Source organism: Miscanthus floridulus, chromosome 6, assembly GCF_019320115.1.
Source record: "Miscanthus floridulus cultivar M001 chromosome 6, ASM1932011v1, whole genome shotgun sequence".
Taxonomy (NCBI): domain Eukaryota; kingdom Viridiplantae; phylum Streptophyta; class Magnoliopsida; order Poales; family Poaceae; genus Miscanthus; species Miscanthus floridulus.
In genome coordinates, this window is record NC_089585.1 from 21,926,812 (window position 1) to 21,953,504 (window position 26,693).

General features: G+C 42.8%; 2 protein-coding genes across 4 annotated transcripts; both read right to left on the bottom strand.

Moving 5' to 3' along the window:
- Window positions 1-674: 674 nt before the first annotated feature.
- Window positions 675-3,617, bottom strand: LOC136461852 (glycosyltransferase BC10-like). Its single transcript, XM_066461182.1, has 3 exons — window positions 3,038-3,617; window positions 2,192-2,880; window positions 675-2,052 (listed from the first exon to the last, which is right to left on the bottom strand). Exons 2-3 carry the CDS (start codon window positions 2,711-2,713, stop codon window positions 1,393-1,395), a joined length of 1,182 nt encoding a protein of 393 aa, XP_066317279.1. The 5' UTR covers window positions 2,714-2,880; window positions 3,038-3,617; the 3' UTR covers window positions 675-1,392.
- On the bottom strand, window positions 2,605-24,480 carry LOC136461850 (uncharacterized). Of its 3 annotated transcripts, none has more exons than XR_010760467.1 (13): window positions 24,085-24,480; window positions 23,744-23,891; window positions 23,523-23,674; window positions 23,261-23,443; window positions 22,678-22,753; window positions 22,406-22,483; window positions 20,928-21,013; window positions 20,224-20,297; window positions 19,590-19,635; window positions 19,306-19,415; window positions 18,862-19,036; window positions 3,825-4,076; window positions 2,605-2,721 (listed from the first exon to the last, which is right to left on the bottom strand). XR_010760467.1 is itself a non-coding variant. In XM_066461181.1 (12 exons), exons 1-12 carry the CDS (start codon window positions 24,352-24,354, stop codon window positions 3,906-3,908), a joined length of 1,569 nt encoding a protein of 522 aa, XP_066317278.1. In that variant the 5' UTR covers window positions 24,355-24,480; the 3' UTR covers window positions 3,747-3,905. The 3 variants fall into 3 exon arrangements, 1 of the variants encoding a protein (XP_066317278.1); XR_010760468.1 differs by lacking the exon at window positions 2,605-2,721 and adding an exon at window positions 18,135-18,285 and having other exon boundaries at window positions 3,940-4,076; XM_066461181.1 differs by lacking the exon at window positions 2,605-2,721 and having other exon boundaries at window positions 3,747-4,076.
- Window positions 24,481-26,693: the final 2,213 nt, after the last annotated feature.

The window sequence follows — 26,693 nt, forward strand, 5'->3', positions numbered from 1 at the left end:
CGCCCTAACTTAGCATTTGTTACTAGGTTACTTGGCAGATATCAGAGTAATCCAGGAATAGAACACTGAAAATTAGTAAAGAAAGTTTTGCATTACCTGCAAGGTACGAAGGGTCTCATGCTAACGTACAGAAGATCTGATTCCCTACACATAGAGGGGTATACAGATTCTGATTATGCGGGAGATAACAGAAAGTCCACGTCAGAATACATATTCACTCTCGCATGAGCTATATCGTGGAAAAGCTCAAAGCAAACATTTACTATATCATCCACAATATATGCCGAGTTTGTAGCATGTTATGAGGCCACATGGCAGGTGAATTGGCTGAAGAAATTCATGTCCGGGTTGAAAGTGGTAGACGACATACACAAACCACTCAAGTTATACTGCGATAATAATCCAACAGTATGTTATGCTTACAACAATAAGTCAAGTGGTGCTGCCAAACACATTGACATAAAGTATTATGTTGTGAAAGACAAAGTCCGGAATCATATAATTAGTCTTAAGCATATAAGAACAGAAAAGATACTCGTAGATCCGCTTACAAAAGGCTTACCACCCAACGTGTTCAGAGAATACTTAGCCGATATGGGTTTAAGGGAAAGCCTATGATTCCTGGACAATAAGGGCCTAGTTGAGAATCTGTTTTAAAAAAGAGAGGTGCATTGTAGCTGTTTAATCTAGTGGCAACTGACCATGACGATAAGACACACTCTATGCACTGATCTGTGATGGAATGGGAACAAGATAAAGTAAAAGTTAAGATTAAGTCATAAGATGATATCAAGGAGGAGAATGTTAGATGATCTCTAACCGGTCAATTGGACCCTTGGATCCGCGTCCTGATCAGGGGCGTCCAACCCTACATGGTTGGTGGACCCCCGTCACACTACGCTATAAAGAGAGGTGGGGGCCGACGGCTCTCTTTACGAGGTTCACCGTGAGCAGCCACAGTCGCCCCACCGACATAACTCTAATCCGATCTAGAGGGTGTGCAGCCAGTGACGGGAAGCTCCATTGCCTCGTTGCCACCGAACTGCGTCACCGGACTTCACTGCTACATCGCCACCGCCTTCATCGACTCGGACCGCATCACCCCCATCGCCATAGACGGCTCCAGCAGCTCCTCCGCCAAGCCATCTGATGGTCAGAGACCACTGCCCCTCTCCCTTCTTCTCCACCTAGATCTCGTAGTTTATGTTTTAGAGTTTATTCATCATGTTCTAGTCAAGTTGTACCCGTTAGATCTATGCGTGATCCTACCGTTCTAACAAGAAGAAATCATTTTATTCTTCTAGTGACTGGTGTTGATTAATGACACTCGTACAGTAATTAACTCCAAAAACATGTAAAGCAGCCACAGCAATATACAATCTCGATCTCGTCTCACCCGAACCCCATGACCTTGGGCGCCAACCGGAGCAGCGGCTGGAGCGTGTCCGGCGTGAACTTGCGCGCGAACAGGAAGCAGACGCCGGTGGCCCCGTCGTGGTACGCGCTGCAGTTCCTGCCGGAGCGCGCGCCTCCCCTGATCTCCTCGACCAGCTCCGCCGTCACCTCCTCCGCGCCGTGCCCGTGCGGGTGGAACAGCCCATCCCGGCGCTTCCAGTCCGTGAACGTGAGCGTCCGGTTGGCGCTCCGCGGCCACCGCAGCACGCTCAGCAGCGTCGGCACGTAGTGCTCGTCCATGAGGCAGGCCGCCTGCCCCACGCAGCGCTCGCGGAACGTGGGGAAGTAGGTGCCGTCGGAGATGACCTCCAGAGCCAGCGCGCGGTCCATCTCGAACCACTCCTCGCCCTTGCGCCACTGCGCCACGGTGATGTTGTTGCGCTCCGCGAACAGGTCGTTGTAGCGCGCCGGCGTGACGATCACGTCCACGAAGCTGGTGTTGGTGCCGGTGAGCACGGCGTACACGGTGGTGAAGTTGTAGAGGGGGATGCACGACTCGGAGAGCAGCGCGAAGCGCTCGTTGCCGAGGTCCAGGAGCGCGTTCGCCAGCAGCCGGCGCTCCGCGGCCACCAGGCTCACGTCTCCCCACATCGTTTTCTGCAATTTTTATATATATAGCAGTAGTTGCCTTCACCTTGAGATCGATATGATAACGAAAAGCTGTGCTACAGTCACTAAACTAATACGAACAGTCAGCAACATCTTATAGATTTTTCTCCTTTTGCTCTATTGTTACCTGGCTTGGGATCATGCGACCGTAGAAGACGGAGTCCTCCAGCGGCGAGCCGGTGTAGGAGGGATCGGTGTGCACGTAAATGGAGTAGAGCCCTTCGTGCCCCGCGAAGAACTTCTCCCACAACGGCCGCAGCGGCAGGTCCCCTCTCGCCAGGAACAAGAAGGCAACCTTGGGCGCGCGGTGGTACGGCGTGCTGCGGACCTTGGGCGTCATGGACGCCCACCACAGCAGCTCCTCGTCGGTCATGTTGTGCATGACGCTGGGCGGCTCCAGGAAACGTGCCAGCCCCACTTGTGGGTTTTGCGGTGGCAGCAGCGCCGGAGGCGGCGACGATGGCACCGGAGGCGGCGACGGAGAGGGCGATGACGCGACGGAGGAGAGGTAGAAGTTTGGGAACTTGGAGTTGCAGGTCATGCCGAGCACAAATCCCAAGGAGAAGAGGAGAAGCATAGGCACCACATTGAGGAGCTTCCCGCCTATGTGAGAGTGAGACACAGCCATGGCTTTGTTTACGTCGTTCATGGCTTGGCCTGAAGTTCGCAGCACAACACTGGGTGAGCTCAGCTACCTTGGTTATGCACTTATATACTACTATCTCCGGTGTTCTACTGCCTGAACGGGATGGAACTAAAATACACGCACTCCCACAGCTCCGCTTTGCTTGCTCTGCAAATTAACATGGCTTCTCCCTGCAAAAGTCAGTTGCGTTCACTAACCTCTTGAATTATCAGTAGTAGCTATGTTGGAAGCAACCTATGGATCGCACGTTGATCCTTTGCTCGATTGCTTCCGTTATATATAGCTGCATAAAGATGGCGTGCTCATTTGGGAGGAACAAATGCATACACAGGAGAAATGCCGATCAGAAGGCGCAAGGATCAAATCTCCCACTGAAACGGCACTCAGATGTTTAAATTCTCATCCAATTGCATTGGTGAGAGTATTCCACAATAATTTCCAAAGAGTGGGAAAAGGCAGCAACAACAACTAAGAGTGGCAACAAAGCAAACTTAAGAGTGACAAGGCTAAGCGTAGGAGAGACAACAGGCATAGCTTTTCATGCCTGTTAGTAGGGTTTTTTTTTATGCTCACGGGGTCAACATAGAGTTGGCATGAGCCAGGAGATGCTCACTTCCAAGTTTGCTTTGCCTCTTCCGTCCAATGCTAAGGTTAACTACCTGTCTACCTCCTAGGTTATTGTGAGCCATAAGAACTATGCAGACACTAACAGATTTGACCTCGTAGGCCCTTAGTTACACCTTACTCGCCCCTGTTTTTGATGAGGCAACTGCTTCCAGGGATTTAGGATTCGGTTAAAACTCTTTTTGAGAGAAGTCAGCAGAAGAAACCTCAACCTATTTGTTATATATATATTTATTTATTTTATTCCAGACCTGTTTAAATTCGCTCCCACACAGAGTCGAACCTAGGCCTGCTGGATGCTACCCAGGTACTATAATCACTATGCTAGAGACCCTTTGGCGATTCGGTTAAAACTCTTGATTGAAATCCTAAGGATTCATATCCAAATCCCTCACTTTCCATGCTCCTAGTCTGGATACTTCTCTTGTGTATAGATGTGGCAATCACGGCCAATAATTGTAGAATAGGAGTAAGAGTTTTGGCAATTCACCTTTTGACTCAACATACTGGTAGTAGAATCTTGGGAATAATATAATGTGCATGTAGCTGGAAAATTATCGACCGAGAGAATCTATGATTGCTTGCAGTAGTTCCTTCTGAGAGCACAAGCAATTGCAAGACCACCAGCAAGGGCACTTGCCGCAAGGATAGCTGAGGAGCTCCTGGAATGCACATATGCCACCGCCCAACGGAATATGAAATGCACTCCACAGCTTTCCTTAAAATTTTCCAATGAGAAGTCCTGCGTATATTAGAATTGTTAATCTTGCAATTTCAGAAGAGTGAATGGTAGCCTTGGTGCCCAATCTACATATTTATTGGATTATTACAAGATTTTGTTCCCCATCATTGAATTGTTCAGTGTCATACACAAAATAAAACAAAAAAAATGGTGAAAAGAGCAGCTTAAATGCAATCAAAACACAGAATGTGAATTGGAAGATCCTTTTTCTCATACTTGCTATCAAACTTTAGAGATAAAATCATCACAACTTCGACAGAACATTTCCAAAGATAAATCATGCATGATAATCCCCAAAATATTTGATTAAACTAAGTAATTAGCAGTACGGTTGAATAGTCAGTTCTAGCAACAAGGTAGAGGTCAAATGAGGAAAAAAAGAAAAAACTCCACCTACGGGGGAAGACCTCCCGAGACATTATAGTTAAGGTAGAAATTTCCTCGAACTGTAGAGCCAGTTCGACTGGAAGCTTTTGAAAACGCAGTGCACCCAGGCAAATAAGGTGCTTTTTCCACTGAAAGCATCTAGGCCCTAGTTGGGTTTTGGTGATTAATGACAACACGAGATTACTATGACTAACGTGTGTTTTGCAAAGGCGATTTAAGTTAGGTCATGGTAATGAAAATTGATTGGGCAATCATGGTGGTCATGCCCCTGATGATGGACATCGTTTCGGTTTTCAAAGGATGGACGATAAGGTTAAGGATGGACTAGTTCTAAGTATTGTTTGGTATTGAAGAGACACTTAGAGTAGTTTAGGACTTTATTTTTCCTTTGGCCGTACTATTAAGAGGGGTATGGACTAGTAACTTGACCTAGGTAAGTCTACTAGGTTAGGTGTGGTGTACACTTGTCAAATCTAGCACTCGGTAGTTCAGGAGTAGCCCTAAGATCAATTGGAGTAAACTTCATTCACATAGGATTTCGAGTTGAAAGTGAATGGAGGATCAAATGACTGACCGGACGCTGGTCTGGCTATGACCTGACGCTGGAGGGTGAGTCCGGTCAGTTCATTTGATCAACTGAAGTCGTCTGGTTGCGACCGGACGCTGAGTGAAAAGTGACCGGACGTAGGACCGGACGCTGGGTGCCTACGTCCGGTCAACTCCAGAGAGGTTTCAGAGAGGGAGTTTCCTGATCGGACGCGTCAGGTCAGGATCCGGTAACTGACCGGATGCTGAACAACGAAGTGACCAAACTCTGGGTGCCAGCGTCCGGTAAACATCAGTAAGGTTCCAGAGAGCGTTTTTCTTAACCGGGCGCAGGTCAAAGTCCGGTCAGAACTTAACGGCTCTTTCTGGCACAGTGGTGGGGATAACTGACCGGAGCGCCCGGTCACCCCGCAGAGTGATGACTCAGCCTCCAAACGTTATGTTTTGAATAAAAGGGTATAAATACTTATTCCACTCGTCCAAGGTAGGTCTCTTGCCCATTTGTTCAGCTGAGAAACACCATTGAGAGTGCAAAGGAGATCAAAAGCCTATTGAGGTGATTGAGATTTGAGAATCCAAGATTAAGGTCTCGTTAGTGCAAGGAGAGTACCAAGTGTGCATCCACCTCTTCTCATTAGACTTGTCGTGGTCAAGTGAGAGTTTGTGTTTGTCACTTTTGGTGATCGCCATCACCTAGACGGCTTGGTGGTGATTGGGAGTTTGGTGATCATCCAACGGAGCATGTGGATGACACAACTCAAGTTGTGAGCGGTTGTGGGCGATTCACCGTGACGGAGTGTCGAAGAATCAGCCCGTAGAGAGCACTTTATCCTTGCGCGAATGAAGAGGAGCTACACCCTTACGCGGGTGCTCCAACGAGGACTAGTGGGAAGTGGCGACTCTCCGATATCTCGACAAAACATCGCCGCGTTTCTTTCCCTCTCTTTACTTTAAGCATTTACATTTGAGTAATTCATTTCTTGTCTTTACATTTCTAGAATTACTATGCTAGAGTAGGATTAGAACTTAGGGTGCAAAACCTTTGTGCAGTATATCAATAGAATCACATTCTAGGCACAAGGGGTAAAGTGGGCTAAGTGTATGACTTAATTATTGCAAAGAATTTAGAATTAGCCTAATTCAACCCCCCCCCCCCCCTTTTGGGTATCTTGATCCTTTCAATTGGTATCAGAGCCTCGTGCTCACTAAATTAGGCTTAACCGTCTAGAGAAAGATATTCCACGGGGATAGACCTTCTCCTATCTTTGAGGAAGATGATTTTCCTTATTGAAAAATCCGCATGAAGACTTATTTAGAAGCTCTAGATATTGGAATTCTTAGAGCCGCCTCTCAAGGTTTTCCAAAACCTAAGGATCCCACACACCTTTAAGGCGATGAAGTTATACGAGAAATGGAATGCAAAGGCTAGAAACACCATCTTTAGAGGCCTTTGCAAAGATGTGTTTAACCGTGTGCGGAACAACAAGGACGCCCATACACTATGGTCGGACATTTGTGCACTCCATGAGGAAACAAAGAGTGAGCGTGAGGAACGCTATCATCTTATTATGAAAAAGCTTAATTCATTTGAGATGCTTCCTAAAGAAACTGCTAATGAAATGTACTCACGCTTGAATGTTCTTGTAGAGAAAGTCAGTGGGCTAGGACTTACACAAATACAACCCTCCGATGTTGTAAGAAAAATCTTAAGAGTCCTCCCCATTGGCAAATATGGGCATATTGTGACTGTGCTTCATCAAGGTGATCTTTCTACCGCTACACCAACACAATATTGGGAAAGATCAATGCACATGAAATGTATATGCACATCACACCACAAGATGGCTCTTCTTCCACCAAGAAGAAAGACTTGGCATTCAAGGCTAGTCAAGAGAAGAAGGACAAAGCTAGAGTTGAACATGAGAACTCAAGTGATGATAAAATTGATGATGCAAGTTTTGCTCTCATGGTGAGAAGAACCGCCAAGATGCTTAAAAAGCTCAACAAGAACGGTATCAAGTTTGATGGCAAGAAGAAGAAATTCTTCACTAGCAATAAAAGGAAGCCAATCTCCGAGATAGATTATTATAATTGTGGAGAACTTGGTCATCTAGCTCATCAATGCTCCAAGCCCAAGAAAGACAAATACATTAAGAAGTACAAGGGCAAGAAAGATGACTCAAGTGATGAAGATGATGATGAGAAGAAGAAAAACAAGCCATACAAGAAGAAGGATGGCAAGAAAAAGGATTTCCACAATAAGAATGGCAAGGCATACATCGTTGGTGATTGGCTCACGGATATTGATTCATCAAGTTGTTCATCCGATGATGAAAGTGAGAACGAAAAGGTGGCCGCTATTGTAATTGACTCTTCACTATTTTCACCGACAACACCGCCGTCATCCTCTACACACCTATGCCTTATGGCCAAGGGTGAACGAAAGGTACAAAATAATGATGATAGTAGTGGTGATGATCATGCTAGCAATAATGATAGTGATAGTGATGATGAGTTTGAATCACCCTCTTATGATGATCTTGTCAAGTTGCTCAATCAATATACTAAAATCATTAGAAAGACGAGCTAAAAATGAAAAGCTAGAACTTGAGAATGACTCACTCTTAGCTAAAAATGATATAGCCGAAAAAGCTAGTGTTGAGCTTAGAGCTAAAAAATAAAACTATGTCATCTAAACTCAAGGAGCTCAAATAATCTAAAAAGGAGCTTAAAGAAAAATATGATAAACTTGAGGGGATACATAATGAGCTCACCACTAGCTACAGTATGCTAAAAAAGAGTATACAAATCTCAAGATTAATCATGATAATCTTGTTGTCTCTCATGAATTATTATCCAATGAGCCACATGATTCTACTAATCATGTTGTTAAGATTGATATAACCACATCATGTGATGACTTAATTGTTGAGAGCATTGAGCAAGGATCTAGTGGCAAAGGCAAGAAAGTGGTTGAGACCGACAACCATGATGAGTATGTCAAGCCTAAGCATGAGAATGAAAAGCTCAAAAAAGATCTTGAAAAGCTATCAACCACCAACACTATTGTGATATAGAACCTTGATCATGATTGTGATATAGCTCTTGAGAATGAGAAGCTCAAAGAAGAGAACTAGAGACTCAAGATGGAGAAAAATCATGATAAACTTAAAGAAGAGAACAAGAAACTCAAGTTGGAGAAAGAACATCTCAAAACCGGCTTGAGCAAGTTCACAAAAGGTCAATATCTTCAAAGTAAGCTACTCATGAACACCGTAACGAAGATGGATAGAAGTGGCATGGATATTTAGTAAATCAAGAGAAGAAGGCTCAAGCTCAACATCAACAACAACATAAGTCAAAGCCAAAGCCAAAGAGGTGTTTTGAGTGTGGACAAAAAGGTCACTTTGCCCATGAGTATCAAACTCCACCACCACAACCATTGCCCAAGCATGTTAGATCATTTGCGTTCAATGCTCATTACAAGCTTAGAAAGGACTCTAGTAGAAAAATAAAAGTCATGTTCTTAGGACCTCACAACAAAAATAGGCCTAAAAAAATTTAGGTTGTAAAGTCACTTATTGAGAAAGTCAAGGGCCCTTATCAAATTTGGGTCCCTAAACAACCTTGATCTCTTGTGTGTAGGTGAACTACAAGATCGGTGGAAGTCATTGGGTAATTGATAGTGGTTGCACTCAACATATGACCGGTGATCCTCGTATGTTCACCTCACTAGATGAAGAAGTAGATGATCAAGAAAGGATAACATTTGATGATAATTCAAAGGGCAAGGTTCAAGGATTGGGCAAAGTGACAATATCAAATGATCATTCGATTTCAAATATCCTATATGTTGCTTCATTGAGCTTCAACTTGCTATCCGTTGGTCAATTGTATGATCTTGGCTTTCAATGCTTGTTTACCGAGAAGGAAGTAGTTGTATCTAAAAAAGATGACGATCAAGTTATATTCAAGGAATTTAGATACAACTTATATCTAGTGGATTTCACCTCCGAAAATATCAACTTGAAGACATGCCTATTCACCAAAACATCACTTGGGTGGCTATGGCATAGAAGACTTGCTTATGTTGGGATGAGCTCACTCAAGAAGCTTATGAATAATGAATTGGTGAGAGTGTTGAAGAATGTAAAATTTGAGACCAAATTTTATAGTGCATGTCAAGCCGGCAAGCAAGTTGCAAACACACATCCTACAAAAGCTTACATGTCAACAACAAGATTGCTAGAGCTCCTACACATGGACCTATTGGACCAACAACTTACAAGAGTTTGGAAAAAAATCTCTATTGTCTTGTGATTGTTCATGACTACTCTAGATATACTTGGGTGTTCTTCCTTCATGACAAGACCGAAGTTGCATCATGTTTCAAAAAGTTTGCCAAGAGAGCACAAAATAAGTTTGAAGTGAAGCTCAAGAAGATAAGAAGTGATAATGGAAAAGAGTTTGACAACACAAACATTGAAACATATTATGATAAAGTTGAAATCAAACATGAAATCTCCACAATATACACTCCTCGATAAAATGGTGTAGTAGAGAGAAAGAACCGGACACTTATCACACTTGCAAGATCAATGCTTGATGAGTACAATACACCCGAAGTTCTATGGGCGGAAGCTATCAACACCGCATGTTATGTATCCAACCGCCTATTCTTTCAAAAGTTTCTTAGCAAAGCCTCTTATGAGTTGTTCAATGGGAAAAACCGGATGTATCATTCTTTCGGGTGTTTGGTTGCAAATTCTACATCTATAAGAAGTGGCAACACTTAGAAAAGTTTTAAAGACGATGTGATATTAGTTTTCTTGTTGGTTACTCATCAAAGTCCAAAGCATATCGAGTATTTAATCATGCCATCGGCTTGGTTAAAGAAACATATGATGTGGAATTTTATGAATCTTACGACTCTCAAGGAGTACATGAGAATTTTGATGATATAGGTGATAAACCATTGAGGAAGGCCATGAAGAATATTTCGGTTGGAGACATCAAGCCTAAAGATGATAAAGATGATGTACAAGTGATTGATCCACATTCTTCAACAAATGTGTCGCAAGATAGTGATAAAGATAGGAGAGCAGAAAATGAAGATACTCATGTCTCATGATCAAATAGTGGCACAAGCTCAAGATGTTGATGCTCCACAACCTCCACCTTAAGTGGTTGATAGAAGAAATTCACCCCTACTACAAGCACATCCATAAAATCTCATCATAGGAAGTCCTTCAAATAGTGTAATGACTCGCTCTCAAAAACTTACTTTATTTATTGAACATCACTCTTTTGTCTCTTGTGTTGAACCTAATAATGTAGATGAACCTCTTCAAGATTCGGATTGGATAAATACCATGCATAAAGAGTTGAACAACTTCACTCGCAATGAAGTTTAGACTCTTGAAGAGCGACCACAAGGTACAAGAGTCATTGAAACAAAGTGGATGTTCCGCAACAAGCAAGATGATCAAGACATTGTTGTGAGGAACAAGGCAAGACTAGTTGCAAAGGGGTTCTCTCAAGTTGAAGGGTTGGACTTTGGAGAGACCTTTGCATCGGTTGCAAGACTTGAAGCCATTCATATCCTCCTTGCATATGCATCGCATCATGAAATGAAATTATATCAAATGGATTTTAAAAGTGCATTTTTTAAATGGCTTTATAAATAAACTAGTCTATGTTGATCAATCTCCCGGGTTTGGAGACCCTAGATATCCTAATCATGTTTATAGGTTGTCTAGGGCGCTATATGGGCTCAAGCAAGCCCCAAGAGCTTGGTATGAGCGCCTTCGGAATTTTCTCATTGAGAAGGGCTTCAACATTGTGAAGATCGACACCACACTATTCATCAAGAAACTTGATGGAAAAATCTTCATTTAAGTATATGTTGATGATATCATATTTGGATTATCAAATGAAGATTATTGCAAAGAGTTTGATGAATTAATGTCGAAGGAGTTCGAGATGTCTATGATTGGAGAGCTTACATTCTTTCTTGGTTTTCAAGTTAAGCAAATGAGAGAATGGATTTTCATCTCTTAAGAAAAGTATACCAAGGATTTTCTCAAGAAGTTCAATATGGATGAATATAAGCCAATCAAGACACCAATACCATCTAATGGACATCTCGACCTAGATGAGGGAGGTAAATCGGTTGATCAAACTCTCTACCGTTCTATAATTAGTAGCTTGTTATATTTGACCGCATCTAGGTCCGATATTATGTTTAGTGTGTGTGTGCTAGATTTCAAGTTAGTCCTAAGGAAGCTCATTTGGTTGTCGTTAAAAAAATCATTCGATATCTTAAGCACACACCAAGCATTGGTCTTTGGTATCCCAAAGGAGTTAGATTTCAACTGGTTGGCTATTCCGATTCGGATTATGTCGGTTGCAAAATTGATAGAAAAAACATATCCGGAGGATGTCATTTGCTTGATAGATCATTAATGTCCTGCTCCTCCAAAAAGCAAAATAGTGTGGCTTTGTCCACCACCGAAGCGAAATACATTACCGCGGGTGCTTGTTGTGCATAAATTTCTTACATGAAGCAAACCTTGCTACACTATGGTGTAGTTCTAGAAAAGGTACCTCTTTTGTGTGACAATGAGAGCGCGGTAAAGGTTGCTAATAATCTGGTTCAACACTCTCGCACCAAGCACATAGATATCCGTCATCACTTTCTTGGTGATCATGTTGCTAAAAATAATATATCACTAGAAGGTGTAAGGACCGATGATCAATTGACGGATATCTTCACTAAACCGCTAGATGAGGCTATATTTTGTCGGTTGAGGAATGAGCTAAATGTGCTTGATTTTAGTAACTTCACTAGAAAATGAGCTTGTGTTGTCTCTTGTATTGCATTGTAACATACAATATGTTTAATTTTTTGTAATGCACTTAGAGCTTGTCTAACATGGTTAAGATAACCGTTAAAAAGCGTGTGAAGAAGCTTAACCTTGGATCAAACTTGCCAAGCAACTAGAATTACTTTCAAGTAATTGCATTGCATATGCATATGTGTTGCTTTGTTGTTTCTTTTCGATTACCTTTTTTATTGCCAATTTTCTTAAAAAGAATTATAGCCTAAGGCAAAATATTTTAAAAAAATTTGAGGGTTTGAGAGAGGTCACTCACATCAGTCTCAATTGATGTTTATTTGGGTCTTATTGAAGTTGTTACTTGATTGGAAACAGGCAGCGCGAAGGAACATTGAAGATTCGCTGCACCGGACTCTGCTTACAGCGTCCGGTCAGTTCACAGGCGGTGAACAGAAGCAGCACAGGAGTGACCGGACGCTGAAACAATGCTCATCCTGTGTCTAGTGTGAAGGTGTCCCTGTGTCTGGTCAATCGAAGAAGCTATCAGGACCGATCGAACTCTGCGTGCGTCCGATCACGTGGGACCGGACGCGTCCAGTCGCGACTTGAGGGGTTTTGGACCTCTCTGTTGTCGACCGGACTCTGGGTGGCAGCGTCCGATCGTTGCCACCGGTGCGTCCGGTCAGTTAAAGTCGGGTGGATCTCCAACTCTATTCCGTTTCATTTTTCTTATCCACACGGGGGGCCACCATATAATCTCCGTACGCTGCGACACTGTTTGCCCTAATCCCATAGCCACCGAGCCACCGCGCCAGCGTCGTCGCCTGCTTCACGCCGCCGCGCTCGCTCTGCGCTCCCATGCCCATGCCGCCGTGCCCACGCCGACCTCACCCATGCCCGCAACAGCGCACCAGCTCCGCCACCTATGCCTCCCTCGCTGCAACCGTGCACCAACGCCGCCACGCCCACGTACATCCACGCAGCACTGCACCGTCGTGCCCGCGTGCATCCGCGCCGCCTACCCGCGTCGCAGCGGCTCCTTCCAGCACGCATCCCGAGCTTCGCCTGCGCCGCCAATTGCCCTAGCCGCCATCCACCGCATCTACATTGCATTGCTCGGCCGCCTCACCACTTCGCGCCTAAACCCTAACCCTAGGAGTATTCCGGTGGTGACTCGTTCCTTTGCTCGTGGGTCGCCGGTTCGTCAGGTAGCAAGCCATCGCTTTCAATTTCGTATTTACTGCTTGCTTCTTAGGGTTTCACATCTCTAGATGAATATTGTGATTATTTATATATCCTATCTATTCTATCGTGCAGCAAGTCAGTGTTCTTGAGGTTGTGTTGGCAGTGGTCAGTTTACTCGAGGCCAAGCCCGCGAGTACGGATCGAGGCCAAGACTCGCGAGTGTCAGCTGGCAGTTGGTTTTTATCCGTGGCAGCAATTCTCTTTAGCTCCAGCAATGACACGAGTCAAGAATGCCGGAGGTGGTCTAGGTGATGAGGATCCAAGGCCTCCGCCTCGCCTGACTGCTTAAGAAAAGGGAAAGGCAAAAAAGACCACAACAAAGAAGCGGAAGCTCGTTGATGTGGAGACTGAAAGAGCAGCAGCAGTGGCAGCCGCCGCTGAGCGAGCGGAGAGAGGTGGAGATAGGAGTGGTGTCCGTATTGCCGATCAGCTATCACCAGCTCAGAGGGCCGCCGTCAGGAGGGTTGAGAGTCGTCATAGTAGTCCAGCTAGGACTGTCATGCTTGGAGGACGACGTGTTGTTTTAGAGGAGAGTCAGCCTCAGGGGAAGACAGAGCAGCAGACACAGCCAGCGGAGCAGACAGAGGGTACTTAATAGCCAGAGCAGACTGAGGAGATAGAGCGGGCAGCACAGCCACAACTTCAACGCTCTAGTCATACACGCACTCAGGTGTCACCGAAGCCTGAGACACAGAGGAGGGGCTCTCGGCCGCCTCCCAGACCGTAGGGTCCACCTCCGGTGGTTCACCTTGACTTGAGGGCAGCCACAGCCAAACAGGTGTAGCAGCTCTGCTTCGTGCAGTTTGAGGACTGGTTTTCGCCGAGGCGGGATGAGCGTGCTTCAGAGCACTTCTATACAGTACTGTAGGAGGATTTCTATAATGCTTATCTGAACAGTGGAGTTGCCTTCAGATCACAGAGAGTTTGCTCCATTGAGTCACTTGTAGCTGCAGGCGAGCAGATCCATCCTCACATCTCATATCTGCCAGGGTTGACAGATCTTCTTGGACGCACTGGCCGCTATGTTCCATCATGGGTCCGTGAGTTTTACTTTTCTCTTTGGATTGACCCGAGGCACAGGTTGATTCACTTTGCATTCAGAGGCCGTGACTACAGACTCCAGAGCTCGAGGGTCAGAGAGATTCTCAGGATTCCAGAGTCACTCATTCGCCTTCATGAGGTTTGCTATGGTCAGACAGAGCCTCCTAGACATCCTCACGGCGGACTTGTGCCACCCACAGATCTTGTCCGGCCATGCTTCACAGAGCCTTTTTGCGAGGGGTCGAGCAGGACACCACATGACCTTACTCTCATAGCTCGACTACTTAATGCTATTATGATGAGGACTTTGTTTCTGAGGATGGATTACCACGAGGGCTTGACTCGCATTCAATTGTGGTTAGTGAATTCTCTGATGCCTCAGACCGTATTTGATATTTGGGATGTCATACTTTCAGAGATGGAGGACACTTGGTTATGCTCATTTGCTTTGCTTCCGTATTTTACTCTGATTCAAATGAGCTTTACTTCATGTACTCTTGCTTAATTCATATCCTTTGAGTACACCATGTTGGCTTGGGTCATATAAGCATGTCTAACCCCTTTGTTCTTATTGTCGAAAGCTTATATGAACCAAGAATATTGAAAACCTCACTCATTTTTTTACATACTCGAGGTTGTGTTGTCATCAATCACCAAAAAGGGAGAGATTGAAAGCATCTAGACCCCTAGTTGGATTTCGGTGATTAATGACAACACGAGATTACTATGACTAACGTGTGTTTTACAAAAGCAATTTAAGTTAGGTCATAATAATGGAAATTGATTGGGCAATCAAGGTGGTCATGCCCCTGACGATGAAAATCGTTTCAGTTTTCAAAGGATGGACGATAAGGTTAAGGATGGACTAGTTCTAAGTGTCGTTTGGTATTGAAGAGACACTTAGAGCTACACCCTTGCACGGGTGCTCCAACGAGGACTAGTGGAGAGTGACGACTCTCCGATACCTTAGCAAAACATCGCCGCGTTCCTTTCCCTCTCTTTACTTTAAGCATTTACATTTGAGCAATTCATTTCTTGTCTTTACATTTCTAAAATTACTATGCTAGAGTAGGATTAAAACTTAGAGTGCAAAACATTTGTGCGGTATATCAATAGAATCATATTCTAGGCACAAAAGGTGAAGTGGGCTAAGTGTACGACTTAATTATTGCAAAGAATTTAGAATTAGCGCAATTCAAACCCCCCCCCCCCCCTCTTGGGCATCTTCCTTTCATCCACAATGCAGACTCGACTCACCCAGGCCGAGAAAAGGCTCCGAAAAGTGGTTGTGCAGGATGCGCCTTGCAGCATGTGTATAGCACACAGTTACACAGCGATCGACCCTTTTTTGTGCAAGCCAGGGCTTGAAGGGCCTGCCTTTGTCAAATAAGAAGCTCCGGAAGAGGGACCTTATGCCATGGATTGAGAAAATAGCTGGCAAGCTCCCATGCTGGAAGGCATCTCTCATGAACAGGGTGGGACGTGCCACCTTAGTTCAGGCTGTTCTCTTAGCAATGCCAGTTCACTTGTTAATTGCCATCAACGTTCCGAAGTGGTTCATCAAGGCGGTGGACAAAATTAGAAGAGGTTTCTTATGGCAGGGAAAGGAAAAAGCTAATGGAGGTTGCTGTCTAGTGGCTTGGAAGAAGGTTTTGAGACCGTTGGGTCTTGGAGGCTTAGGCATCCCCAATCTAGAGGTAATGGCCTGGGCGCTACAAATCAGATGGCAATGGTTTAAGAAGACCAGAGCTGATCGGCCATGGACTGACCTTGAGCTTCCCTCGCATCCCAACTCGATAGCCCTTTTTACCATTGCGATCACTACGGAGGTAGGAAATGGAAACAACAGTCTTTTTTGGACTGATCGTTGGCTGCACGGTTGCTCAATTGAAAACCTTGCACCAACGGTCTTTGCATGTGTCCCTCCAAGAATACGCAAGACTCGGACAGTGGCTGAGGCTCTCAATAGTGTTTTCATATCGGAAGACTAATCGCGATTAATCGTGATTAGTCGTCCTTATCAGTGCTCGATAAGGGCCCTCGATTAGTTTAGACAGATTAGAAACCTTATCGTACGATAAGTTGCGAAGTCGTCCGATCAGACTAGCCGGACGACTAGTTGGGTAGGAAGAATTTGGCCCACCTTTAGCTGGCCCATTAGGGTAAGAAGAAGAGGAGTGAGTGAGTGACCTAGTGAAGGAGCTGCAGCCGCCGCACATTTCCAGCTCCCGCTCAGCACATTTCCAGCTCCCGCTCTGGCTCTCTCTCGCAGCCGTCGGCACCTCCGCCCGCGTCTCCTCCACCTGTGGCCTACCTCTCTAGATCTCCCTCGCCGGCATCCGCAGCTTCGTCCACGCCCCTCGCCAGCGTCCGTAGCTCCGTCCGCGCCTCTCGCCGGCGTCCGCAGCTCCACCCACGCCTCCACCTCCGCCCGCTCCTGTCTCCTCCCCTACCAGGACCCAGTAGCTCCGCCCGCCTCTGAGGCTCTGTCGCTCTGAGCTCCTTCCTCAACGCCTGGAGGACGGACGCGGGAGGCCTCAAGCATCAAGATGAGCCACCACTCTGCCTCCTCTGAAGGTTATTGTCTATGTCTACTACTCTGTTGTTGTGTATTGCCTGTTGCCACCAATTTGTGACACATTTGTGTGGCTGTGCCGCTCTGCAGAGGATGCTCGACGGCGTGCAGTTGTTGAGGTAATTCTACCTAAGAATGAAGCTATCTCAGGAGGGGCTGCCTCAGCGTAGTCAGCTGCTCCAACTGTTGTGCACAGTGTGCACTGTGCTAAATTGTTGTTAGTTCTTATTTGTTAAATTTGTGTATTTGGTTAAGTTGTTTTGCCATGCTCTACTGTCTACTACTCTTTACATTTTCTGTAGTCTTTACAGTTTTGTTTTTCTGCTATTTTGCCTATTTAACTGATTATCTTCTTTCTTTATAGTTTCAGATTCAACCACAAGTCACCAGTCAGCACTCACCATCAGGCATCAGCAAGCAACAGTTACAGGTAAGTGGTCAAATCACCATGATAATGATTCATTGCAAACATGATTACATGCCGAACTATGCTTGGTTGCTTGCCTCTAACATTTACCTATTTATTATGACCATGTTTACATATATTTACATCATATATATAGTATATACATGGTCGATGAGGCCATCTAGACACAAGGACGACTAAATGTCCGACTAGCCGATTAGACCGATTAGGACCGACTAATCGACCCTTATCGACGACTTAGTCGTCTGATCGGTGGTCATAATCGGTGGTCATACAACTAGCCTCGATAATACGATCTGAAAACATTGCTCTCAACAATGGGGAATGGCCCAGGGACATCCAAGGAGGCTTGTCTTTGGTTGGTATTAGAGAATTCCTACAGTTATGGGACTGCCTCATAGAAATTGTTTTGACTGATCAAGAGGATCGTCACATTTGGAGGCTAGATGCTAGCGGATGTTACTCCTCCAAATCTGCCTATAAAGCCTATTTCTTTGGTGCTGTGACCTTCGAGCCTTGGCGTCGATTATGGAAGACCTGGGCCCCAGCTAAATGCAAAATGTTTCTGTGGTTGGCAATCCGAAACAGATGTTGGACAGCAGATAGGCTTGCTAAGAGGGGCCTCTCCCATCTAGATAAATGCCCTCTATGTGATCAAGAAGATGAGACATACAACACCTATTAACAACGTGCGTGGTGGCAAGACAAGTGTGGATTAGATTGCTCCATCCGTTGGAGCTAACAGATTTAGTCCCCCGACAAAATGAAAGGAGCTTTGCAGATTGGTGGCGTAAGACGATGAGAAGAGTTAAAAAGGAGCACAAAAAAGGAGTGAACACTCTAATTATTCTCGGCGCCTGGACTATTTGGAAACATAGAAATGCTTGTGTGTTTGAGGGGGCTTCTCCGTCGGTTAACACAATTTTGTGTGAACTGAAGGATGAGCATGCCTTATGGTGCATGGCTGGTGCCAAGAAACTACAGGGGTTAGGACTTACTTTTGCAATCTAGGGCAGTTGAGTCATGTGAGTTAGCTATGTGGAAAAGTGTTGAGTCTGTGTAATTGCCTGACTCATATTTGGTCCCCGTATGAGTGAGGATCCTGTTGAGGACCACCCTTTCTCTTTAATACAATGAAACGTAGCTCTCCTGCATTTTCAAAAATAAATAAATAAATAAACCTCACCAGCAGCCCCCCAACTAGAGGTCCTAACACCACGCTATCACTGCGTTTGTCAGGTCAAATGAGGGAAAACATAACTCGAGAAATCATGTAATGGAAGGTAGCACAAACTCATATTAAGGCCAGCCACATCCTTAGAGCGGATGGTGTTTCCAATTTATACCCCTTTTAAATGAAAATCCAGATGGAATCCCATCCCCACCCCCCCATAGTTACATTCAAAAAACAAAAACCTTGTGAAAAATGGGTCAAGTACAATTTTAATGTGCCAAAATGCAAACCAACTCAAGTCTCATCCACAATGAGAAGCTCTAGCCCAATCATGTGGATCTAATCATCTAAATCAGCAATGTTTGGCAGTAAAATTAACTATTTGACTAAATGATCATTCTGCAGTACTTTCCCTACACTATATCAATCATTTACACTTTTACCATATCAAATAGAACAGATTATTCATAAATCTGGAATATCTTTATATTCTTTAATAATGCATACAGGGGAAAGGTGTATCTCAGGATGGTAATATTTCTAATACTCACCTTGGGCAATTTATGTAGGGAGTTCAGATGATCAACATGAAGGCGAACATTGAAAGAAGCAGGAATCCAAAACTTCCTGTCGACATCACTGTAAGTCTTTGAAACTATATCAAACAGAGTTTGGGCCCCATTCTCTATGGATTGCAGAATGGACGCTTCTCTAGCCCTTCGATTCCTGGGTAAACACAGACTGGATCAGAATGTGTACAGAGTCTTGAAAAAGGCATATTGTTTTTTTAAATGAAAATCCCTCCATATAGGGTAAGAAGTAAGCAGGCTACAGTTGAATTGGATATGGAAAAAAATTCCAAAAGCAATTGCGAACAATAGAACTTGTAACATGTGCGTATAGCCTGTAGAACATGAGGCAAAGAAGCCAGGGAGCGATAAAGTTTCTTATTTCTTAAAAAAAAATTGTATAAAGAAATGATTAGTTCTCCATGCCTGAGGTATCCACAAAGCATATACTTGGGCCATAGGTTGATCCTTCCATGCATTGGAATTAATACATGTGGTGACAAGTCCAAGAATTTGTATGTAGTTTCAAAGTAATCCTGCACATTTCAAATCAAACCATTCTGTTATAAAGCACTATTCGGTATATTCTGGAGGGAAGAGTGCACATGAAGAAAGAATGGGGGCACATATTCCATTCAGTTGCACAGAGTGCAGTGATGCCACATTGCTATTTTGACCTTCCAGGTTCCAAAAAAAAGAAGTACCATTACCTTCATGTTGCCACCATTTCTACTGTCCAAAGTTGCACTTCCATGCCTGCAAATGGGTAAAAAACATCTTTTAAGAACTGCACATACATGATGCATTTAAGTTTAGAGTACATGGAATACTAATGTTGACTCTACTACTTTGTTTTAAAGATTAGTTATGTTCCTTTTGGCCATGTTTTAATCTATAACCATTTAATGATGGTGCTTCAGGAAACAAAAACGAAATGCAATATTGTTTGCAATAGCAGAGGACGATAAATCAAGTCAACTTGCATCTTAAAATACAGCTATTTAGGTTCCAAATAGACAAAAAGAAAAACAGGCATATTTCATTCCTACAAAATTCCAGCAGTTCCAAATGTCAACAAAGGTTTGATTCATTTCTCTTTTTAATAAACTTTAGTTCAGGATGAAAAAAAGTCAGCAAATGTGTAAATGTACTGCAGGGTGGTGGGCATATATGCACTGTGCATGAGAGTTGTCACTGTGATCTTGAAATAGGAGAAGCTTTGACATGAGTATTTGGCTAACAAGTTAACATTTTAAAGGTGATGCCATAATTATAGTTGACTTCACACTTAAAGATCATATATCATCTCCCTATGCTACCAATAATAATCTGAACAATGCTTACCCTACACAATGATCTCCAACAATCAATGTATTGGTATTTACATGGAGAAGCCCCATATGACCATCTGTATGACCCTAGAATTCAAATATGGTGAGGAATTAAGAACCAAAAACTACGCAGAAATGTAATATACAAGCAATGCATCACTTTAGTATTGATCAAATAAAAACAAACTAGAGTTGTATGCATTGGTCTAATTAACAAAAGGGGGGAAAAGAATATCCAGAAAGTGTAAAGTTGAGTAAAATTTACCTCATTTTTTTTTAAAAGTATTCTTTACAAAAAATAAGACAATTAAGAATCGATAATATTTTGAGTTAAGATCACATCAGGAAATGGCTTAGCACCCAGAATTTGAAATAAAACAAGATATGTTTCTCCTATGACTTCTCATAGTAAGTTCAGGCCTCCCCTTATTTTGCTAATATATTTGCCTCTGAACAACTGCAATACAAAATGTTTAGTAGCAACCAAGCACTATACATGCATTACTATAAACTTCTACAGACTATTTTTATAGGTTGATGTTCTTGATTTGGCTCTAAATAGACCTAACTTTATAATTATTGGACCATTTGAATGCATTATCATGCGTTAAGAGCTCAACAGAAGAAAATTTTTCTTACCAGCAAGTATACAGGTATAAAAAATTGTAAGCAAAAAACACAAATGGGAGAAAAATTATCAAAGAGCATTATACTTACAGGTGCAAAAACAACTTGTAGTTCTTGGTTACCTATGCATATCTTTTCACCACCAGTTACTGAAGTGTAGTCAATCTGCCAATTTCCTATACAACATCGCATCGCACGCATTGAGATGAACAAAACATGGGCATCAGGGGCAGGGCATGGATAACATAAACAAACAGAGAAAAAGTACATCGTACGAGCTAAATCACACACATGCGGTGCAGCGCTGCTTAAGTTAGGGAAATGACAATAATAATCTAAAATGATTGTGATATACTAGATTGTTATATTGATTGTGTGATATTAGATTATTAAGAGTCTATGATCATCTAGGAAAACCCTGAAATGCAGGAGATTTGCGTATCATTATATTAAGAAGGAAGAAAAAGGAGTAAGAACCCTTACAAATAGAAACAAAAAAAAAACCACGAACACACCCATTAGATTAGGAAGAAAACGATCTCGACCTTAACTAAAGCATCAACAAACAAACCCCGACCCAATAGCTGCTACCCATCATCCACCTTCTGGAGCAAGGGCAAGAAGGTATGTAGTTCCTTGAGCCCCTGCAAACCCCAAAGGTGGAGCTCCTCAACAAGTGTCAGAGCTCCAGCTATGCTAGGAGCAGCACCATCAAACACACACCATTTATGGTGATTCCGAGTCGTCCAAGCACCTAAGATGATAAGAGAGTTAGGGCCCTTCCTAGCTTGCTCATTGACCAAGTTCTCATCTCTAGCCCACCATTTATCAAAGGAAACCTCATCTGGCTGAGGACAAAGGATCTGTAATCCAACCTTATTCAGATGTAGCAAACCTCATCTGGAGAAGCTCAGAAGGCTGGCAACCAGCTTCCCACGGTTGCTTGGCTGAACCAGGTGGAAAATGACTGGGATAAGCTCATGTACAAGTCGGCCCTGGACTGGAAGCAGAAGAAATACCCTGACGAGATTCAGAAACTACTGGTGGATGCTTCAGACCACTGTCTGGAGATCAAGGGGAAATGGATCAGTTTCTTAGATTTTGAGAAAGAATGGAATATGTAATCTTTTAGTTGTGGGCGTCTTGTGTTTCCTGTTGAGAGGGTGAAGTGAGTGGAGTTGAGTTTGAGTCGTTTTGTTAAGTCTGGGTGATGAACACTGAATGCTTAAACCCTGTTACTCTGGTCCTTGTGATAATGCAATGGCTGGGGCTTTTGCCCTGAAACTCTAAAAAAAAAGATGTAGCAAAAACTATTCAGATGATTTCCCAATATTCACAGCCAGGTCTAAGTATGATAATCTGACGAGACGTGGAAAGTATAAAGAGCGAAGTGAGATTGGTAGTTGGGTTCAGAGTAATAAAACTTGCCAGATACCTCCTCGTTTATTCAAGTATCATGCTTAACAGATTTCAGAACCTCAGAAATAAGGAGATGAACACATTTCTCCCATGACGATGGCAAGTTTTACAATATTGGCAAAAGAAATCAAATATGTGTAGGTTATCACCTTTCCCAATGCGATCCATTGTACTTTGGTGTGTCAGAAGAACAGCATCAGGATTGCATCTCTGAACGACTGAAAGACCTACAATTTTGAACCAATGGATTCAGCTTGTTTATGATGTATAGCATAGATAGACCTGACAGTAATTGACTACAGAAGGTACTATAGCATGATTGCACCACCTCGATTTGATACTCCCAGATATGGTCTTAATTAGAACAAAATTGGAATATTAAAGAGCAAACAAAATGTTCAATAGATATATTTCATCGTACCCTCAATGTGATCATGATGATGATGTGTAACAAGAACTAACAACCTTTTTGGGAGGGAATTGACGAGATCTGCAAGCTGAATATGATAAAAATATAATTAGTCAATAGAATGGAAGAAACAGTACGTGCAAAAGGACAGCTTCTACTCAGAGTAAGCATTCTAATAAACACTCCATGGTGTCTGCAGGTGTGCATACAGTGTTATTCTACAGAAACAGTTGGAACATTTTGAAAAGGTAATGTTTTATCAAGAAGTCTCGTAATGATTTTGTCCCTGGTGTCGTCCTGATCCTTTTGTATTTTTGCTACTTCTACTGTGCTGTGATATACAGAAATAATCAAGCACTATAAGAAAATAAGGACACATGAAGAAGACTGTCAGTACTCAGTGATATAGGTCTAACGTGGAAGGAACTGCAGCAAATACATAAGGGAAAGACACTTCTGAAAATCTAAACAATCCTGTTAAAACAAACAAATCTAAGGTGGGAAATGCACTTCATAAGACAGTGATGTTAAAGATACTTACATGTATGCACATTGGTTTTTCTAAAGAACACAATCTAATGAAATTTTCTCTTACCTCTGCATGAACCTGAGAGCTGCATCCAGGATCTATTAGCAGAGCTTCCCCCGAAGCAAAAAATTCAGAACATGTAGATCCACCAGCACCATTGGTTGATCGTACTACCACAAGATTAGTTGTACGGAATGGCGCTAGTGTCCTACTCTTCATAGGTACAAGTGTTATTCCAGGTGGGTATTCCTATTGAACAATGCATTTCAGGACTGGGAAACTATCTGTCATTATATGGCATGAATTGAAGGGGAAAAAAGGGTGATACCTGGGAGGGCAATGCAGGAGAAGCTGTGCAGTTTGATGACAGCTCCGAATGCAAAAGTCCAATATATGCATACTGTCCTATGCGCTCATTACCTGGCTTCGCTTCCGAAAGCAACCTCAATGCACACTCCTTGGACATCCATTTACATGACTCTGCCATGGGCAACGCATGATGGTCAAGCAATTCCCTAATCAGAAACACTCAAACATTAAGCATCTGACCTTGTAGAGCATCCAATTTCGACTCAAGTGACCCGATGATGTACACCGTGTTAATGCCAGCGTCCGGGCCAAACTCCGCTTCCTCCACAAACTTGAGGATCCTCCACTCCCCACGCATCCCATCAGGCAAGCCGAATTGGTCAAATATCTACGAGAAACCATCATTTAGAACAAAGTTTGCCAAAATTGAGCTGAGACAGGTGCCGTGGGAAAAATTATAGGTCCAAATCGAGGTGCCACTTTGAGACCTAGTTTGCTGTTGCTAAACAACTGTAGCCACGGGTAACAACTGCAACAGAGCGCAAAAATTAACTCTGCAACCCGGCTAATGGGTAGGTCACCTGATCAAGGGCGGCGGACACGTCGAGGTGCGAGAGGTCGAGGCAGCCGGCGACAGAGTCCGCACCGCCGATGGCCACCTCCGACCGGGGTGTCCCCGCGAGTGGCGCGAGGGGCGCGGACGGGAGGTCGTAGAGATCGCTGTCGACGAAGCGCCGGTAATCCTCTTCCCCATCGGGTGGGGATGGCGGGCGCGGCTGCCGGGCGAAGAGGAACTCGCCGGTCGAGGGCACCGTGATCGCCGCCGCAAGCCTGTAGGAGGGCGAGCCCATCTTCTCAGCGCCGCGCTGCTGTGAAATGATCGCTGGTTGTCGGGACTAGCGGGCGGGTGTTTACAGGAGACTAGGCGAGCTCCCTAGCTTCATCCGCTCAGGCAGACGGGGCGACCTATGGCAGCAGACAGCATGGATGAAAACGGTACGGATATTTATTCGACCGTCCGTTCGACCGAACAAATATGAACACTTATCTGGATAGTTACTCGATATTCGTAATTTTTTTCGGATACGGATACTAAAACGGATATCTTAGGCGGATATCAAATACGGAGAAATATCATCGATATCCGGCGGATATCGGATAATCCAGTTAAGTATCGGATATATCCGGATATTTAAAAACGGATATTATCCGGATATTATTCAAACGACCTTGGATGGAGAAATGATCCAAATAAAAATTGTAGATCTCAAAAAGTTATGAAACTTTGTTGTTTACAACTTTTTCGTTTGAAATCATTTAGTGCTTCAAAATTTAAACTGTCCAAACTTTCTCAAATGGAAAACTAGTTTATAGGCGTCAAAATTTAAAAATCACAAATTTGAACCATCCAAACTATCTCAAATGGAAAGTTGACCAAAACAACAATTGTAGATCTTGATGCGTTGAACAAACTTGGTATTCAAAACTTTTCAATTTGAAGTCATTTAGAGTTCATAATACTAGAGTCAAAGTGTTGTTTTTTCATTTGACCAAATTTGACTTGGTCAAACTTGCTCAAATGAGACACTAAATGACCTCAGATGAAAAAACTCTGAATACCAAGTTTGATCGTCTCAGCAAGATATACAATTGTTACATAGCTCATTTTCCCATTTGAGAAAGTTTTATCAAACACTAGTCATAAATTCTTGAATCTCATATAGACTTTCTGAAACTATGTCACACACTTGTGAAATTTGAACTATATTTTGTTCAAACTTTCTCAAATGAAAAAATAGCCTATATAAGGATTGTAGATCTTGATGAGATGAACAAATTTGGTATTCAAAACTTTTCAATTTGAGACAATCTAGGGTTCCGAAAACTAGTTTGTAAACGTCGAAATTTAAAAATCACAAATTTGAACCGTCCAAACTATCTCAAATGGAACGTTGACCAAAACAAGAATTGTAGATCTTGATGAGTTGAACAAACTTGGTATTCAAAACTTTTCAATTTGAAGTCATTTAGAGTTCATAATACTAGAGTCAAAGTGTTGTTTTTTCATTTAACCAAATTTGACTTGGTCAAACTTGCTCAAATGAGACACTAAATGACCTCAGATGAAAAAACTCTGAATACCAAGTTTGATCGTCTCAGCAAGATATACAATTGTTACATAGCTCATTTTCCCATTTGAGAAAGTTTTATCAAACACTAGTCATAAATTCTTGAATCTCATATAGACTTTCTGAAACTATGTCACACACTTGTGAAATTTGAACTACATTTTGTTCAAACTTTCTCAAATGAAAAAATAGCCTATATAAGGATTGTAGATCTTGATGAGATGAACAAATTTGGTATTCAAAACTTTTCAATTTGAGACAATCTAGGGTTCCGAAAACTAGTTTGTAAACGTCGAAATTTAAAAATCACAAGTTTGAACCATCCAAACTATCTCAAATGGAAAGTTGACCAAAACAACAATTGTAGATCTTGATGAGTTGAACAAACTTGGTATTCAAAACTTTTCAATTTGAAGTCATTTAGAGTTCATAATACTAGAGTCAAAGTGTTGTTTTTTCATTTGACCAAATTTGACTTGGTCAAACTTGCTCAAATAAGACACTAAATGACCTCAGATGAAAAAACTCTGAATACCAAGTTTTATCGTCTCAGCAAGATATACAATTGTTACATAGCTCATTTTCCCATTTGAGAAAGTTTTATCAAACACTAGTCACAAATTCTTAAATCTCATATAGACTTTCTGAAACTATGTCACACACTTGTAAAATTTGAACTACATTTTGTTCAAACTTTCTCAAATGAAAAAATAACCTATATAAGGATTGTAGATCTTGATGAGCTGAACAAACTTGGTATTCAAAACTTTTCAATTTGAGACAATCTAGGGTTCCGAAAACTAGTTTGTAAGCATCGAAATTTAAAAATCACAAATTTGAACCGTCCAAACTATCTCAAATGGAAAGTTGACCAAAACAAGAATTGTAGATCTTGATGAGTTGAACAAACTTGGTATTCAAAACTTTTCAATTGGAAGTCATTTAGAGTTCATAATACTAGAGTCAAAGTGTTGTTTTTTCATTTGACCAAATTTGACTCGGTCAAACTTGCTCAAATGAGACACTAAATGACCTCAGATGAAAAAACTCTGAATACCAAG